General features: G+C 35.8%; 1 protein-coding gene across 1 annotated transcript; it reads right to left on the reverse strand.

The window, feature by feature from the left end:
- Positions 1–863: 863 nt before the first annotated feature.
- On the reverse strand, positions 864–13,467 carry LOC140161725 (medium-chain acyl-CoA ligase ACSF2, mitochondrial-like). Its single transcript, XM_072185024.1, has 11 exons — positions 13,255–13,467; positions 10,096–10,224; positions 9,548–9,601; positions 9,183–9,295; positions 8,692–8,754; positions 8,469–8,586; positions 7,859–7,969; positions 7,188–7,336; positions 6,388–6,479; positions 6,033–6,103; positions 864–878 (listed from the first exon to the last, which is right to left on the reverse strand). Exons 1-11 carry the CDS (start codon positions 13,426–13,428, stop codon positions 864–866), a joined length of 1,089 nt encoding a protein of 362 aa, XP_072041125.1. The 5' UTR covers positions 13,429–13,467.
- Between the last annotated feature and the right edge of the window lie 4,470 nt (positions 13,468–17,937).

Raw genomic sequence — 17,937 nt, forward strand, 5'->3', positions numbered from 1 at the left:
GTGGTGGGTTAAAGAATGATGATGCTTCAAATTTCTCAGGGAACCAGCTTAGTTGATGCAGTATGATCTCCTGAGCATTTTGACATCTTTTTCATCCAAATCGGCCAAAAAAAGAGAAGGTGCCGGCCAAAACAAGTATTTGGACAGGGGTTTGAAAATCAATATTTTCATCAACAATCATTATTATATGCCTGATTCTGTTAAAGTTGGTATTGATTTGTATGTAATTGATGTTTAGAATTCCATTTCTGAAAGTTGCATAAAAATTGGAGTTGTCGTTTTCTTAAAATGGCCATTTTACGTCCAAATAAGGATATGAGGGCGCTTCGCATTTAACTTGCAAACGATCTTTAAAACCAAAATTTGAATGGCGTATGTATGAAGATAATAGAGACCTTGCGAAATGAAGTTACTTTAACTTTAACTTTAACGTCTAGAGGATTATAGAGGATTATGTATTCAAAACCACCTTCTCTAATCATAGGTAGTACCTGCTCAAGAAATTTGTGCGATTTACATTGTACATGTACCGTTTGATTTTGGCAGACATTTGAATATTTCATAGAACGCTGCTATTCAACTGTGCAGGGGTCAATGCACTTTAAACTGTGTACGTTTCAATGGAAGGCTGCCTGAGAATACAAAAAAATGGTGCCACGGTCAAACGAAAAGATATATAATGCCCAAATTTCTTGAGGATGTACCACATGTGATTATCTTCATACTGACATCAATAAAATTTCATGTGAAAAGAACGTGCGCATGTTTTATGCAAAGCGCCCTCACATCCTTATTTGGACGTAAAACGGCCATTTTAAGAAAACGACAACTCCAATTTTTATGCAACTTTCAAAAATGGAATTCTAGACATCAATTACCTGCAAAACAACACCAACTTTAACAGAATTAGGCATAAAATAATGATTATTGATAAAAATATTGATTTTCAGACCCCTCTCTGTCCAAATACTTGTTTTGGCCGGCACCTTCTCATTTTTGGCCGATTCGGATGAAAAAAGGTGTCAAATTGCTCAGGAGATCATGCCGCATCAAATAAGCTGGTTCCCTAAGAAATTTGAAACATCACCCTTTTTAAACTTAAGGCTGTTTAACCTACCCCTACTTTTATGCCTTATACTTGTGACAATTGCATTCTAGTACACTAAGTAATAATTTGAATCTACAAAGAATTTCATGTATGGGGACACATGTTTTTAAAACTCAATATCTTATATCTCTAAACACACACACTTTTTTATTTAAATTATCGTATTCAGGATCTTCCTACGATTCAAGAATTAACAATATGGAAGTTGTGTGCCAAATAAATATTCCCTGTACATAACTGGATACCAGCACATAAATACGTTATTCTTACCCGATAACGGCAGATCTATGCTGTCCTAATACGAGATGACCTGGATGGGGATTTTATTTTTTAAAGTATATTTCCCGAATCCTGGGAAATTATATGCTTAACATACATGTACATGCTGTTGATTGCATTGCCAACTCACTTGGTTTATGCAAGTTCAGGAAATTGAATACATGAATCCAAAACCCACCCAAGTCCATGGGAAGTGATTTTGAGAAAAAAACTGTATCATTTTAATGCCTTCAGTTAGATTTACCTGGTCAATATGGTAAGTTTTACGTGCAAATGGGTGAGTTAAACTGTATTAGGTATGACGATTAGCATTTCAGGGACTTCGTGGGGTTCATTTTAAATTCTGGACTTCTGGGTGTTTTTTTAATCATATACAAAGACAATAATGTTGGAATGAGATTACCACTAGTAAGATAATACAAAATAAAGCACACAGTTATGTATAATGTTGATAAGCATTCTGCCATGTAATATAAACCACACACTTTCCTTGATTAACCCCATTTTTTTTCAAAAGTCACTCTCCAGCAATGAATGTGTTACAAGTGGACTTTTATACATACTGGATTTCAATCAGTGTGTTACAAGACTCAAATCATGGACTTGGGCTGATTCTTTCATACATGCTATTTTTTACATGCTCAATAGTCACATTGGATGTATTTGAGTTGTTCTTTCATACATACAGGCCTATGTATAGCAACACTTTCCCATGCTCAACTCAATTTGGCCAAAGTATGGACTTGGGTGGCTTTTGTATTCATATATTCAATTACATAATGTCACAAAATGCTACACACACAATCGTACCCTTTTGCACAGCAAACGGTTAATGCATCACAGAGGGCTGGACAGAAAAGTAATTGCACATGGTATTATGCCCGCAAAACTATAATATTTTTGCCAAACATAAATCAATTTTGGGACATTGTCACAAAATATCATTTCAAAAATAACTGCTCTCCGTTTAGGTGAAATTTGTAGAAATTTGTAACATTTTCTAAAAATACACATATGTATTTAAAAAGGGGGCATAGTCGCCATTAATATACAAGTGGCCGCGAAAGAGACTTATGAGAAATGGTCATTTGGAATTAGTAGGCCTATATGTGGTCTTTGCAGGGGGTTGCGTGGTTGATCCTCTTTAAATGAGTTGGGTTAACTCACCCCCCCCCCAAGAAAATTTCAATTTAACCCCGTAAAGTAACCTCCAAAAATGTAAACCACTGCACCACCGCATAGTATAAAGTTAACAATTAGCCCGGTAAACACATAATGTTACCTTTATTTTCCGCGCAATTATCAGAGAAACACATGACCAAAATAATGATCACGGATTTTGTCCGCGCCCCCTCAAACAAATGACCCTGATACACGACTGAACATGTAAAATACTTGTACCGCATAAAGGATTTTTATCAGGGGCGTAGCAAGAGCATCAGGGGCCAATGGACAAGGAGCAGTTCGGGGTCCTTTTAACATATCTTCTATCAGCCCTAAGTCCTATCGATGGCCCATCTTAATAGCCCAAGTCCAGCTCAAAGAATAAGGGCTGTATCACGATACAGATATTTTTCTAAATAAATAATACCATCACACAAGAGTCAAGACTTATTCTTCTGACATGTCTAACACATTTATAAAACAAGATTTTCATGTATTTGTATTTTTATTATTTCCGGTTTGGTGCTTTGTTTGGAAATACAGCATGAAATGTCAAATTCTTATGTTTCCTATTATAGTGCTCCATTTCGGTGCTTTGTTTGCAAAAACGACATGGAATTTTGAATTCTTATGTTATGCATTATAGTGCTCCGTTTTGGTGCTTTGTTTGGAAATACAGCAGGCCACGCGTTTTGAACTCCCCACCCAAAAATGGTGGTTTTGTTACGCTTTTCCAAATCGAGACTCGTTCAAATTGTTATATCTCTGCTTAAACAAAAGGTATTGTAGTGTGTTTGATGTCATTTTGTAGCTAAATGAGTGACCTAACAGACCTCCAAAGGAGAATTGTTTATCAGCTAAGATAGTGGAGTTATAATTTTTTGAGTTCAGAATGGCCGAGGTGGTTGTTGTGGCGGTGGCGGTTGTGGTGGTGGCGGTATGTACAAAGTCTATGAGAAATATAGATTTTGTGTGTGCACGTTGAATCAACTGGTCATATCTTTGCATCCATATGGGCTACAGGCATGGTTAAGAGCTCTTGTGAAAGGTTATTAATTATGCTAATTGTTTTTAATCATTTTGAACTCTTTATGATTGGTTTAGTCTATAAAATACAAACTTTTACGTACAAAACTACCCGTTTTCATATTAAACACTGTAGTAAGCAATGCGGAAGTCTTCAAAATCTAAAAGTTGCTGTAAATATTTAATTACTTGTCCTATCATAGTCAAAGTATACATTTTCTGAGAGGAAATTTGACGAGGAATCTAAATATGGACTTACTTTTTCTGTATGGGTTAGGGGTAAAATGTTTCAGTTCAAAATATGTTGAATTGTAAAAAAAATTGAATATATTTTGGGACACCCTGTATTCTGAGATTACAAAACAGCTGTGATTTTTTTCCCCAGTCAATAGGATCCCCCTAACCTTTAACCAAATCAATGTTGTTTACTTTCAGTTTATAACTGAAAGTTAGGCAATGCATTAAGTGACCCATTCTTTATTTGGAATTTTTTTTTATTCCACCCTGTATAACTTCAAGGTCACCCTGTACAATGAGTTGAAATGTGTATATTTGAATTGCTTAAATATATACTTTTGCTAGTTTAGGGTTGATAGTTGTGTAGATATTCTAATTTGAAACTTGATTGGTGTAAAAATTCATAATATTTGTGATGTAACGCTAAGGGTGGCGAGTTCAAAACACACGGCCAGCATGACATTTCTAATTCTTATGTTTCCTATTATAGTGCTCCGTTTTGATGCTTTGTTTGCAAATACGGCATGGGATTTTTTTAATTCTTATGTTATCTATTATATTGCTCCGTTTTGGTGCTTTGTTTGGTAATACAGCATGAAATTTCTAATTCTTATGTTTCCTATTATAGTGCTCCGTTCTGGTGCTTTGTTTGCAAATACGGCACGGGATTTTTTTAATTCTTATGTTATCTATTATATTGCTCCGTTTTGGTGCTTTGTTTGGAAATACAGCATGAAATTTCTAATTCTTATGTTATCTATTATAGTGCTCCGTTTTGGTGCTTTGTTTGGAAATACAGCATGAAATTTCTAATTCTTATGTTTCCTATTATAGCGCTCCGTTCTGGTGCTTTGTTTGCAAATACGGCATGGAATTTTTAATTCTTATGTTATCTATTATAGTGCTCCGTTTTGGTGCTTTGTTTGGAAATACAGCATGAAATTTCTAATTCTTATGTTTCGTATTATAGTGCTCCGTTTTGGTGCTTTGTTTGCAAATACGGCACGGGATTTTTTAATTCTTATGTTATCTATTATATTGCTCCGTTTTGGTGCTTTGTTTGGAAATACAGCATGAAATTTCTAATTCTTGTGTTTCCTATTATAGTGCTCCGTTTTGGTGCTTTGTTTGCAAATACGGCATGGAATTTTTAAATCTTATGTTATCTATTATAGTGCTCCGTTTTGGTGCTTTGTTTGAAAATACAGCATGAAATTTTTAATTCTTATGTTTCCTATTATAGTGCTCCGTTTTGGTGCTTTGTTTGCAAATACGGCATGGGATTTTTTTAAATTCTTATGTTATCTATTATAGTGCTCCGTTTTGGTGCTTTGTTTGGAAATACAGCATGAAATTTCTAATTCTTATGTTTCCTATTATAGTGCTCCGTTTTGGTGCTTTGTTTGCAAATACGGCATGGAATTTTTAATTCTTATGTTATCTATTATAGTGCTCCGTTTTGGTGCTTTGTTTGGAAATACAGCATGAAATTTCTAATTCTTATGTTTCCTATTATAGTGCTCCGTTTTGGTGCTTTGTTTGCAAATACGGCATGGAATTTTTAATTCTTATGTTATCTATTAGTGCTCCGTTTTGGTGCTTTGTTTGGAAATACAGCATGAAATTTCTAATTCTTATGTTTCCTATTATAGTGCTCCGTTTTGGTGCTTTGTTTGCAAATACAGCATGAAATTTCTAATTCTTATGTTTCCTATTATAGTGCTCCGTTTTGGTGCTTTGTTTGCAAATACGGCATGGAATTTTTAATTCTTATGTTATCTATTATAGTGCTCCGTTTTGGTGCTTTGTTTGAAAATACAGCATGAAATTTCTAATTCTTATGGTATCTGTTATAGTGCTCCGTTTTGGAACTTTGTTTGGCAATTCAACATACATTTTTGATTCTTATGTTTAATATATAGTGCTCCGTTTTGGTGCTTTGTTTCAAAACACAGCACTTTTTCCTCTCCCTAAATCGTGCGGTGTATCCTCTATCGTATTTTGTCTGTCTCATAGTCTGTCTAAAGAGGGCTACATTAATTACCTTTTGTTTACAGTCATTTGTTAAAACGTTGAATAACACCAAAAACATGTTTATAACACGTTTATAACGTTTTAAGAATATTTTTGTGTTTGCTGGATTTATAGTAATCTGTTATTCATCATTATGGACAAATCACACGACGATACAGATGTACCGTAATTTATGTTTACTCACCGTTGTATACTGGACTAGTTTCTTCATTTTTTGTCGCAGTTCATTTGGAATAATACTACCACCCATGCCCACTGAAATAAATAAAAAGCAGTGTTACTGTTTGTCTATTTGATATGCTGAAATTTTCCGCTTAGCAAAATATGGGCACAAGTGTACACATGGGTGTACATGACATCTCATGTCCTATGTTGCGATAGGCCTATAGCAAGAAATTTCAATTTGATCAAATATAAACCCTTTCCTCTTCTGCAAAGGGGGATTTTTATCATTTGGAGCCTGATACATTTATATTTTAGATTTGTTTGATTATTTTTTATTGTATTACAATTGCATTATAGGAAACTACACATCTTACTTAGTTTTAGGTTTGAAAAGTCATATGAATCGATATTCGGTAGATTGAGGAGATCATAGGCTTGGTGAATTAATACAGTGCCGATAGAAACCCTAGAAGAAATAACAAATAACAATGTTGATCAACGATACAATTGATAGCAAATTTGTTAATCCTAATACCCATAAAAACACAAAATACCACGATGAAAACCACTGCGCATGTGTGAATCCCAGGGTTTGCGATCATGTGACGCAATCACCCATAAGTGCTATTATGCTCACGGAATCGCTTTCCGGAGTTACTATAGCGTAACCCGTGTGGCTACTGGTCGGTGATCGTGTGCTTGGCATGCGGGGGTCGAATCCCGGGGGTGCCAAGTGACTTCTTTGTTCATCCTCACTCTTTTTTCGTTTGTTATTTAACTTCCGATGGCAAAAAGCAGGGGGCAATGTTAGGGTTGATATGCCACACTCTAATAAACTCATAACTTGTGTTTAAACAAGTTAAAGGTTAGGGTGTAATTATCAACTGCGGGCTCCGTCTGTACATATATCAAACAAATTCGATCAATGGGCGAGGTCCAATTCCCGCTAGTCCTTTTCTCAAATTGTGTTGGGATGTACATTACAATTTAGAACCTTTAGAATCAAAACATACTTCTGAGGTGGAAGCCTGTCGAATTCAACTACGCGTTCAATCACAACATCGCGGGAAAGTTTTACTTTTGAAGGTACTATGGCTTCTCTTGTAGGTATATTCGTGATTATCATTATAGAAATGTATATGCAGAAGGACCCACATAAATGTTTGGAAATTACCTTTCATTCTGAAGTGCTTCAGCCATAATGCCAGCATTGAATGCTGGGTATAAAATAATGGTCGCACACCCTCTCGCTAGAGGAAGATATGTTCCCCAAACAGTACCAATGCCTGATAAGGTGACGCCAACCATATACCGAAGTGATTCCTAAAAACAATAACAATTTGTGTTTCGGGAATATATTTTTAACAGTTTTCAGATGGCTAGCACAATATAATGTATGAATGAAATAATCTACAGCGTTGTAGATTACGCCACTATAGATATAATGCTAACATTATGCATCGTCGTTGTCATCAATATAATTATCGAATGTCTCTCTCCCTGATTCCTTATTACCAGAGTAATATGGCAAGGTTGAACAATATTTTATCAGGTTTGGTATCAAACCTATTTATGAACTTTACCAAGAAGAAGTTTAACTATACTTTGAAGTTTCGAATGGATGTGATAACATTTCGGAAATGAAAGATTAATGTCCACATTTGATCAGATACCAACAACATATTTCTCCAATTAATGCATCCCATATTGGGTTTAGTACAAATGAATACATAAATCATTAATTACAATTATGTTATTATTAAAGATGTAATGTAATGAATTTTATTTGAATCTTGTATAAAGAAATCTTCATACAAATGTTTAAAAAGAATGTTTTATCATTACCCAATTACAGTTGAAGTTGTCCACTCCCATCCGGAAGAAGGCTCCCGTCATTGCGTTATTGAGAATGGAATGATGTGAATGCACTGCTGGCTTAGGCACCCCTGTACTACCCTGTACAAATAAATAATTAGACAATCAATCAATCAATCAATCAATCAATCAATCAATCAATCAATCAATCAATCAATCAATCAATCAGAAACAGTACATTATTGTTCATTGCACATGGAACAGTATACATACACTCAATTCTAATTGATTGGTTGAATATGGTGATATTATTTTTTCTTGTTATCATGGTTTTTAAATGTCGTGTTTTCTTCTCCTGGAATAGATCATTCTTTCAATGTTGTCCTATGGTATATTAAGGTAACATTGTAAGATTACTGAAAACAATTAAAGCTGTGTTTGTTTTCAAAAATGGTAGCCTTTGCTATTAGATATTACGTCCTTTTCTATCTATCTATGAGCCGAACAACTGTTGCAAAATGAAATGAAATCGCAATATTAGCGCCTAATGCGTGTATCGGCGATTCTGATTGTCTGAATTCAATCTCGGGATAGTTTCGCAGGGTATTTAAAAAATAATGCCAACTGCTTTCTGACTTACAGATGTAAAATATATACAACATGGATCGTCAATATCCAAAGACTGGCAGATTTCCTCAACCTTGCTAAAGTCAGTCTCGTTACCAAGAGTCATGAAGTCGTCGTAACTGTAAACACCCCTAAACAATATATGAATATTAAAATGTCATAAATAATAATATTAAAATGTTATAAATAATACAATGTAATTGCATTAAGAACTGGAAATTTAATTTCAAACTTACGTTTTGCTGGATAGCTTTTTTGCTGATTTACTACACAGAACCAGGAACTGTAAATGTGGACAGCTTTGGCAAGAAAGAATATGTAAAACATGTTAAAATTCTATAATAAGAAAGAAAGAAAGAAAGAAAGAAAGGAAAAAAAGAAAGAAAGAAAGGAAAAAAAAGAAAGAAAGAAAGAAAGAAAGAAAGAAAGAAAGAAAGAAAGAAAGAAAGAAAGAAAGAAAGAAAGAAAGAAAAAGAAAGAAAGAAAGAAAGAAAGAAAGAAAGAAAGAAAGAAAAAACACAAAAAGACAGATAGGAATTCAGGCAGAAAATCACGGAAAAGAAATCGGGTAATTTGCGAATTAGACGCACGCCTTTCTTGAAACGTTTATGCACATGCACACATGCCTATGCCTTCTTATAATTCAAATACATGATTAATTTATTATTTTAACATTTTTATATAGCGTTATCGTTTAAATATTCCAATCTGCTTATGCTCATCTTACCAATCTGATTTTAATTGTTCAGCCGGGCTACTTTTCATTTCTGGAAAATACTCGCAAGCCCTGTCCAACAGTTCATCAGGAGATCGTGTCAGAATTATCGCCTTACACTGCAACTGAAATGGCAACCAGGTTTTGAAATGTGTTTTTAACAATATTGCCATTTGCAATGAATAGACAATAAACAAGAAAAAAACAAACACACAAATTGATTGAAGGAACATCCAAACATACGAGAATATTACTTAGTCCCATTACAACATGACTCGAGGTATAATCTGAACAATTTCCAGCTAAAATGTAAACAAAAGCAAATGCTCAATGCTTAGGATTAAATATAATTGACTTATGAATGCGATAGGAAATACCTTGTTCATGATGGCTACGATTGTTGAATGTGGGAACTCCAGCCTCAAAGGCACCTGTAGGGAAACATACTACACAATTACTACTAGTTTCATATAATGTGTTTTTACAGAGATGCAGTTTATACAAATACCAAGATCATCCTCCCGGATATATGGATGATAACATTCACGTCACATCATTGGCGTCTATTCCAGGGGGAGGGGGACGTGTCCCTCCCCCTTTGGGCAAAATTACCCGGTTTTTTGTCCTTTTCATCCCATCCACTTTTTGACAATTGAAGCCGATTGACCCCCACACACACACACATTTCAAGTCGGATTGGCGCGTCACATTATGTCAGTTTTTAGGGTGTCAATATCAAGACAGGACAAAGTAAAAGGTAGAGGTCATAGCCAAGCTAACATCCTGCTCTTTTGGTAACTGACTGTGATCTACATATAGTTGGGCTCTATGTACACGGCTAAATAACTTTTGTTGACGTCAATTATGAAAATATTTACTCTCAGCATTTTATTTTGTTCAATAAAACCTTACAATACGTACTGACCAGTAAAATTCCAAGCTGTATGGAGGCATACAAGGCAACTATCCATTCCGAATGATTGGCACCTAAAATTGCTATCGTGTCTCCTTTCTTGAGGCCCTTTGAAACAAGGGAGGCAGCAAATTTCTGGCTCTGAAATGAACACGAAACAGATGTTACGTTTGGTATAGCAAAAGTGAAACAGATGTTACGTTTGGTATAGCAAAAGTAGTGCCGTAGTAATTCGGCGGAACCTTTGGTGTTATGACTTTGTAAATACGGCAAGCGCCCGAGAAGGGAGTCAAACATGACTATATGGGACCGTTCACAAACACTTGTTGGGGGGGGGGGAGGGGGCTGGAATTTTTTGACCCTCCTAAGGGGGCCCTGAAAAAATGACCACAGTTTATATGCTTTTCTATTATCTGCTTTTTCCATAATTTTCATGTCAAAAAAAAAAAAAAAGGGGGGCCTAACATTTTGAGGTCTGTAAAGGGAGGGGGCGAAAACATTTTGCGCGATGAATTTTTTTGCATCAGGTACCCCCTTACAAGTGTTTGTGAACGGTCCCTAAATATTAAATATAGGATTGGTACAAAGACTTGGCACAAGTCTATGCATTCAAAATAGGGCTAAGGCATATTATTGGGTATAATTTTATTTTATTTTTGATAATTGGTTCTATAGAGGTTTAAAAAAATGAGTTTTCCAAAAATTAGAATGCATAAACTTTGTAAAAGTCATTGCGTGGGCTTGATTGTCAAATCATACAAAAATAGTTTCAGCCCTTTTTTCAAAAAATGGCTGAATATTAAAATGTGACTTAGGATTTATATGATTTAGCTCTGTTTCCTTTGACAAAACAGTATGATATTTTTTTTTAAATTACAAAACAACAACAACAAAAATTAGTGCTGTATTTTTAAAATTCCCTGCCCGATTTAACAAAATTACGTTTTACACTACTAGTACCTCCCGGCATGCCTCCCCAATGTATTTTGTAGCAAAACCGTTTCTATAATAATGCGTGCAAATGGATAAGGTGAAAAATCGTGTGCATTTACTGATCACGGCCGTTCGCCGCCTATGCGTGATGTCTACTTTTATCTAGAGCGCCCTCAGTTTTGACTTAAGGAGTCTTATTTCGTTAAAGTGGTGTAGGGCGATACAAAGAGTTATAATTGTAAACTACCGATACCAATTAGCACACAAAAGTATAGCGGTACTGTTGACTCAAAATTCCCATACCGCCCAACCCTACATAGTTACCGAATGTAATCGGTCGCCGATAATGGCGACGAAATGTCCTTTCGAAGTTGAAAATAGCCCATTTTGATCACTAGAATAGACCCACAAAAACACTCCCAATTATATTTTATTAATTTTTTCAAGTAAACCAGAAGCTTTAGATAAAAATGCTATCCAAGAGTTACCGTTCACACTCCTTAGATGCTTGATAATAGACAACATATGTCCGTACACCATCACTAAATTCACTGCACAAAATGCGAATCATACCGTACGGTATAGCGTACGGTATAGCGTACGGTATAGCGTACGGTATAGCGTACGGTATAGCGTACGGTATAGCGTACGGTATAGCGTACGGTATAGCGTATTTTAGTCAGAATATTGGAACATAAAAACAGTTAATAATATCATCCTCTCTTTATTTACAAGTAAAACAGATGCTAATGATAATAATTTGTGCGAGCATAACAGTGTCACAGTCCATATACTTTGCAGAAATGATATGACATGTACTGATAATACACGGGTTCCGTAGCAATTTACGGGTTCCGTAGCAATTTACGGATTCCGTAGCAATTTACGGGTTCCGTAGCAATTTACGGGTGCCGTAGCAATTTACGGGTGCCGTAGCAATTTACGGGTTCCGTAGCAATTTACGGGTTCCGTAGCAATTTACGGGTTCCGTAGCAATTTACGGGTTCCGTAGCAATTTACAGGTGCCGTAGCAATTTACGGGTTCCGTAGCAATTTACGGGTTCCGTAGCAATTTACGGGTTCCGTAGCAATTTACGGGTTCCGTAGCAATTTACGGGTTCCGTAGCAATTTACGGGTTCCGTAGTAATTTACCGGGTGCCGTAGTATTTTACGGGTTCCGTAGTAATTTACCGGGTTCCGTAGTAATGCTAAAATAACATACCGGTATGTTCAGATTTCATCATTAAGCTCCTACGAAAGACCAATTATGTACGCAACAATACACGATAAGTTTTAGTCTATTTTAACCAGCTACGTAACTTATTTTTTACGGGGCCTAAAATCTGGACTAAATTGTACATTTTGCTGTGTCGTACTTCTTTACGATGTTAAATAGGCTAAAATAGCGTACCGGTATGTTCAGATTCACTGTCACAGTTTATGTTTTGGTGAAAAAAAGACCGAATTTTTCCACCCGTCTACATTCGGGCCACTGACCGGGTCTTCAAGAATCGGACTTTCACTTTGGAATAGATTCAATTAAACTAATTAATTGCTTTAGCTTAGAGACAAAATTATTGTTAAATTGAAGATATTGAACACTTTAACTATTATATAACCATGATCTAATGGGATTTTAAGGAAACTTAACTTTCAGTAAGCTTAAAAACTTAACTTTCAGTAAGCTTAAAAACTTAACTTTCAGTAAGCTTAAAGCGTATTACGTGTCCATATCTTCAACGTACTCATCAGTAACGGTGGGCATTCGCTGTGTAGACGTCTGACACGCCACAAACGTGTATACGAGACTAATAGTTTACCCCCTCAGTTTTCGTTGTTTTCGATAAAAGTAGACGTTAAAAACGGCCGTGTGATTGTGCCCTGATTGTGAATGGTCAGCTTAATGGTGACTGCTATGACCTATACAGCTATATAGCAAATTTAACCGTGTGTGCTGTGGTATTTTTACAGCGTGTATAATACAGAGTAGTCCTACTATACAGTTGTGTATGTAGGGTATGTCTATATAATATGTCGTAAAATACCGAGGTATAATGTTTAGTAATATAATAATTAAATTATATAGACCTATACATGAGGGTTCGAATTGATATATATTATAGGCTATATCCATCAGCAATATGCTCGAACATTATACATAACCACCAACGCTAACAATAATACGTACTAGTATTAGTAATCAAACTTGGGAAGTGCAAATCATTAAACAGGCTTACCTTTGCTTTCATTTGCTTAAATGTAAATCTTTCGTTATCCACGTAAAAGACAAACATTTCTTTGTCAGGATACTTCTCCGCCATTTTATACAGTTGTTGTCCTACTGTCAACCCTATGAAGGGCTCCTTTTTAGGAACATGAATGTAACTTTTCGTCAACTTTTGAGTCGCCATTTTAACTTCATAAGCTTATCGGTCTGATATGCGCTGGTATATAAATACAAGGGCGCATTACACTAAATTTTACGATGTGCAATGGTAATGAGTTCCGATAAGGGAGCGATCGTTATTTATGACAGAGGGGGAATGGGAAAATTTAGGGGGGAACACGAAATTTTTTTGGGGTCTTTAGGGGGAACCTGAAATTTTTAGTTGAACCAGGAGGGGGATTGTTAAATTTTAAATGGAGAAAATTGGAAAACAAGGGGGAACACGAAAATTTTGAGCGGACGCGAGGGGGGAACGCGGAAATTTTGTGTCGATATTTTTTCCAAAACGCCCATGAAATTTTATACTTGCAATTTCGCTTCTCAGAAAAAATAAAAGAGATCATTGCAACAATTAATCTGTTGCAGTGGAATCAGTAACAGCCCAGCAAACACAAAACGTTTTCGACATCATTCGCAAAAGGTTATAAAAGGTTGTCAGAAAATGTTTAAATGTCGGGTTATATAAAGGGTATATTAAGAGTATAAAACGTTTTCATAACCTTAAAAAACATATTTTGATAATCTACTGCTCAGCAAACAAAAATGTTTTACAGAAAACGTTTAAATGTCGGGTTATATAAAGGGTATAAAAACGTTTTAATAACATTCCAAAAACATTCTTGAAAACTTGATACAAAACATTCTAAACAAAATGTTATTTTGAGGTTGAAAAAATATTTTGCGAAAAATGTTTGCCCAAAATATTTTCAATAACGTTTTAAAAACGTTTTCATGACCTTTATATAACCCGCGACATTTCAATGTTATTAAAAGGTTTTGAAAAAAGCATTTTAAGAACATTTCTGTGGTTGCTCAGGTTCAAATATTTTAACATAATGTTATTTAAGTATTGACACAATATTTGGCAAAAATGTTTGCAAAAATAGTTTACAATAACATTTTTTGAAAACATTTAAATATATTGTTGTGGTGTGTTTTCATACAAAACGTTTTAAAACGTTATCATGACCTTTATATAACCCGACATTTTAATGTTATTAAAACATTTTTACCTAAACCAAAAGCCAAAATATAACTTATTTAAAACGTTTTTGTGTTTGCTGGGAGCTTGGCTAACAGACAAAAATACTTGGTTTCTTTACTAATTCTGGCTCAAACGCTATGCTTAATTAACTAAATCGTCAAGAAAACTAGTTGTAATTAAAATACAAGTGAGTCAATAATACTCACTTGTATTTCAATTAGTAGGTCAAGTTCTATATGGCGGGAGCTGTTGCGCGAATGGAATTATTGGATCGCTCAGAGTTTACACTCCGCGCCTCGATTTGTCTGAGCTGCTGGACTGAACAATGGCCGGACATTTTTTGGCAGTGTTTTTGTCCGGACAAAAATAATAGTAACTCTAAAAGGTAAGTTTATTTAAGGCTAATGTAAGCTTTTGGTAAACGTTTCGAAATTTCGAATACGCGTAATGGAATAAACCAATCAGCGTTTAGATTCGAGAACGTGGGTTACAATTTCGACCTTGTGAGACTGCCCGCATGTGATCCCATAGCAAAAAGAAAAGTTTCCTGGTGACCACCCGATGACCATTCGGTGGTCATCAGAAACCTTTCGGGTACCTTTTCCAGAGTTATCCGAAAGTGCCCGCGAGCGGATACCTTGCGGATACCTAATTAAGTTATCCAAAGTCTCCCAAAAACTCAAATATTTCAAATGAGTTACCCAGAAGGTTCCCAGAAACATAGATTCTTTGCAGGAGTTACCCGGTGGTTATCTGCTTTTAATTTGACCTTGAAAATAGCATAAAGCATCTTGATAATGCATTGTGGGTGGGTATATGGTCAAAGGTCACTGAATGAATTCAAAATGGAGCAGCTAGCTGTTGGCAGTTGGAATATATTTGTGCATAATATTCAAGTTATTTGTGGTCCAAAATGTATGGATTTACATGTAGGACATTACAAGATGTTAACTAATTAATCTGGAACATGCTGTAGGAATTATAAAGCAATGAATGCTTGATTTCATATGATAATGCAGGTAGGAAAATTTGTATGAAATGATTTGTATATTGATGCAGTCTTTATGTACATGTACCTTAATGTATGACACATTTGAATGTTTTATTTTATATCTTTTCTAGTAAATCATACATGATTTTGACAGTAAATTAATGTCAATTAAATTACTAATCATTAAGCTTATGTGTCAATTAACTAATATAAGCTTTATGTTAAGCTATTTGTTGTAAATAAATTATAATATTTGATATAATTATATATTATATTATAATTAAGGTGTGCAACTTATAAAGGTGTGAACCAAATTACATCAGAAGAATATTTTACATTATACTACATTACATTGTACACTTTCAAGTTTCTTATTGCAAGATAGCACTTTATAAGCTCAACTGCCATGCCTACAGAGTTGTATTTCTCCAAAAACTACAATTCAAATAATAAGCTTAACTGTCTAATAAATTTGTGCATACTCATGAATTTGTATTTCTGCATTCCCCAAAAGGTCAACAGGAAGTCTCCAAAGAGGTCACCAGGTATATTGTCACCAAAAGTTATCCGCTAGGTCCCCGAAAAGTTATCGGGTAGTTATCCGCTAGTTCCAAAAAAAAGTCACCGGGTAGTTACCCGCTAGTTTCCCAAAAAAAGTCATCGGGTAGTCATCCGGTACCTATTAACTGAGAGGTATCCACTATGGTTTCCCAAAAATTTATCGGGTAGTCACCCGCTACCTATCTAATTTGCATGTGAAATTTGCCGGTGTCTACCCGGTGACTATCGGGAAGTTATCCGGAAAGGTGTCATATTTTGATATGGGTTATCAACGCAATTGGCACTTGCCCTCGTGCACTAATAACAAACTTATGAATGAAGATTATTTTGAAACGGACCCGATATAGCATTTATTTCTACATACTTAGGGGTGGTGCAATAATTATGTGTACCCCGGTGGTGAATTATAGGGGGGGGCAAAGTTTTTTGGCAGGCCAAAAGGGGGGGGGGGGCAAGCATTTTTTGGCAGGTCAACAGAGGGGGGGGCCAGCGATTTTTGGCAGGTCGCAATGGGGGGTGGCAAGCAATTTTTGGCACAGATATTTTGGGTACCGTTTCTATATTACGCCCTAAAAATTTCCTGCTCGCTGCGCTCGCATTATATGATAAGACAATTTAAGGTTTTAAATTCGGGTTCCCCAAAATCTTGCATGTCTAAGGGGGGGCAAAGATTTTTGGCACGAGGGGGGCAAAGATTTTTTTGCACGTCAAAAGGGGGGGCAAAGGTTTTTTGGCACGGCCAAAGGGGGGGGCAAGCGATTTTTGGCAGACCATTTTGAGAATTCACTCCCCTAGGGGTGCACATAATTATTGCACCACCCCTTACAAAGTATTATGTTGTAAGGGTGCATACTACCAAATTACTGTCCCTCATCATTTATTAGACATTAGGATAATCATCCCTGAAAACAGAAACATACAGTCATACAGCGTACACTTAAGTGTGAAACATGTGTTTGAACCTGATGTAGGCATATACTAGTTTCAGGTTTGAACACACATGAACACTAACTTATTCAGGATACACCCCATGCAGCCTACGCCTATGCGGTAGGTCTGACCAAACACAGAGAAGTTGTACTCTGTGAAGGTCACTCTGTATATTTATCTTCTACCTGACCATCATGCAAATCCCTCAGAATTTAGACAACCGCGGGTCAAGGCTGTGTATGTGTTGTTCAGTATCGGCCGCTTTAGGGACAGGATACGGTCACTGTTCTAATATTCTCTACTTTCAAAGAATAATTCATATTATAATTTATTATGTAGCCTAGCCTAATACTTTAGGATTCAGTGTGGAGACAGATACAGATATTGCTAATTCATTTGTTACATACACTATCCGCTGTTTAAAATGTTTTTATTCCAGGACGGAATAATTGTATTCCACATAGAATAAAGTTGGTACTAAGAGTGGAGTGTATCCTATCTATTTTTTGCTACATCAGAAAATATTTCAACACGGAATAAGTGCATTTTAATTCCCCCAAGAGAATTTTCGTTATCAGTTCGTCATCCCTAAGGTTACTTTTGCTTTTTTGCCCTGCGGGGCCCTTATATTGGGGTCCCACTTAGATTGTTTAGTCTTCGTATGGGAGTCTCCGGCCTCGGACCTGCCGGCCATGCGGCCTTGATGTTTTTGGTTGATACTGGGCCCCAGCTTCAACAAACAACAATGAGTAACCTTAAGGGTGACGGGCTGTCTCTGATTAAAGAAAAAAAATTAACCTTAATGTTAAAACCTTGAGTAACCTTAATGTAACGACCTTGAAATGTAACTTCTAAAAATACTAGTTTTTATATTCTATAGCGTTATATTACCTAAAATATTTCTTCACTACGTTGAAAATACGTTTTAAAGTGAATTATGAAAAACAGAGGGCGCTATTACTGTACTAAAGTACGTGGTATTTTGACAACGGGATACACCGTGACCA

The sequence above is a fragment of the Amphiura filiformis genome, chromosome 10, assembly GCF_039555335.1.
Source record: "Amphiura filiformis chromosome 10, Afil_fr2py, whole genome shotgun sequence".
NCBI classification, from domain to species: Eukaryota; Metazoa; Echinodermata; class Ophiuroidea; order Amphilepidida; family Amphiuridae; genus Amphiura; species Amphiura filiformis.

What these genes read in the sequence shown, in the direction of transcription:
- LOC140161725 (XM_072185024.1), bottom strand. Translation starts at nt 13,428, where the DNA reads ATGGCGACTCAAAAGTTGACGAAAAGTTACATTCATGTTCCTAAAAAG. An exon ending in TTAAGCAAATGAAAGCAAAG is followed by an intron (nt 10,225 to 13,254) that starts GTAAGCCTGTTT and finishes TGTTCATTTCAG; the next exon opens with AGCCAGAAATTTGCTGCCTC. An exon ending in ACAACTTCAACTGTAATTGG is followed by an intron (nt 7,337 to 7,858) that starts GTAATGATAAAA and finishes TATTGTTTTTAG; the next exon opens with GAATCACTTCGGTATATGGT.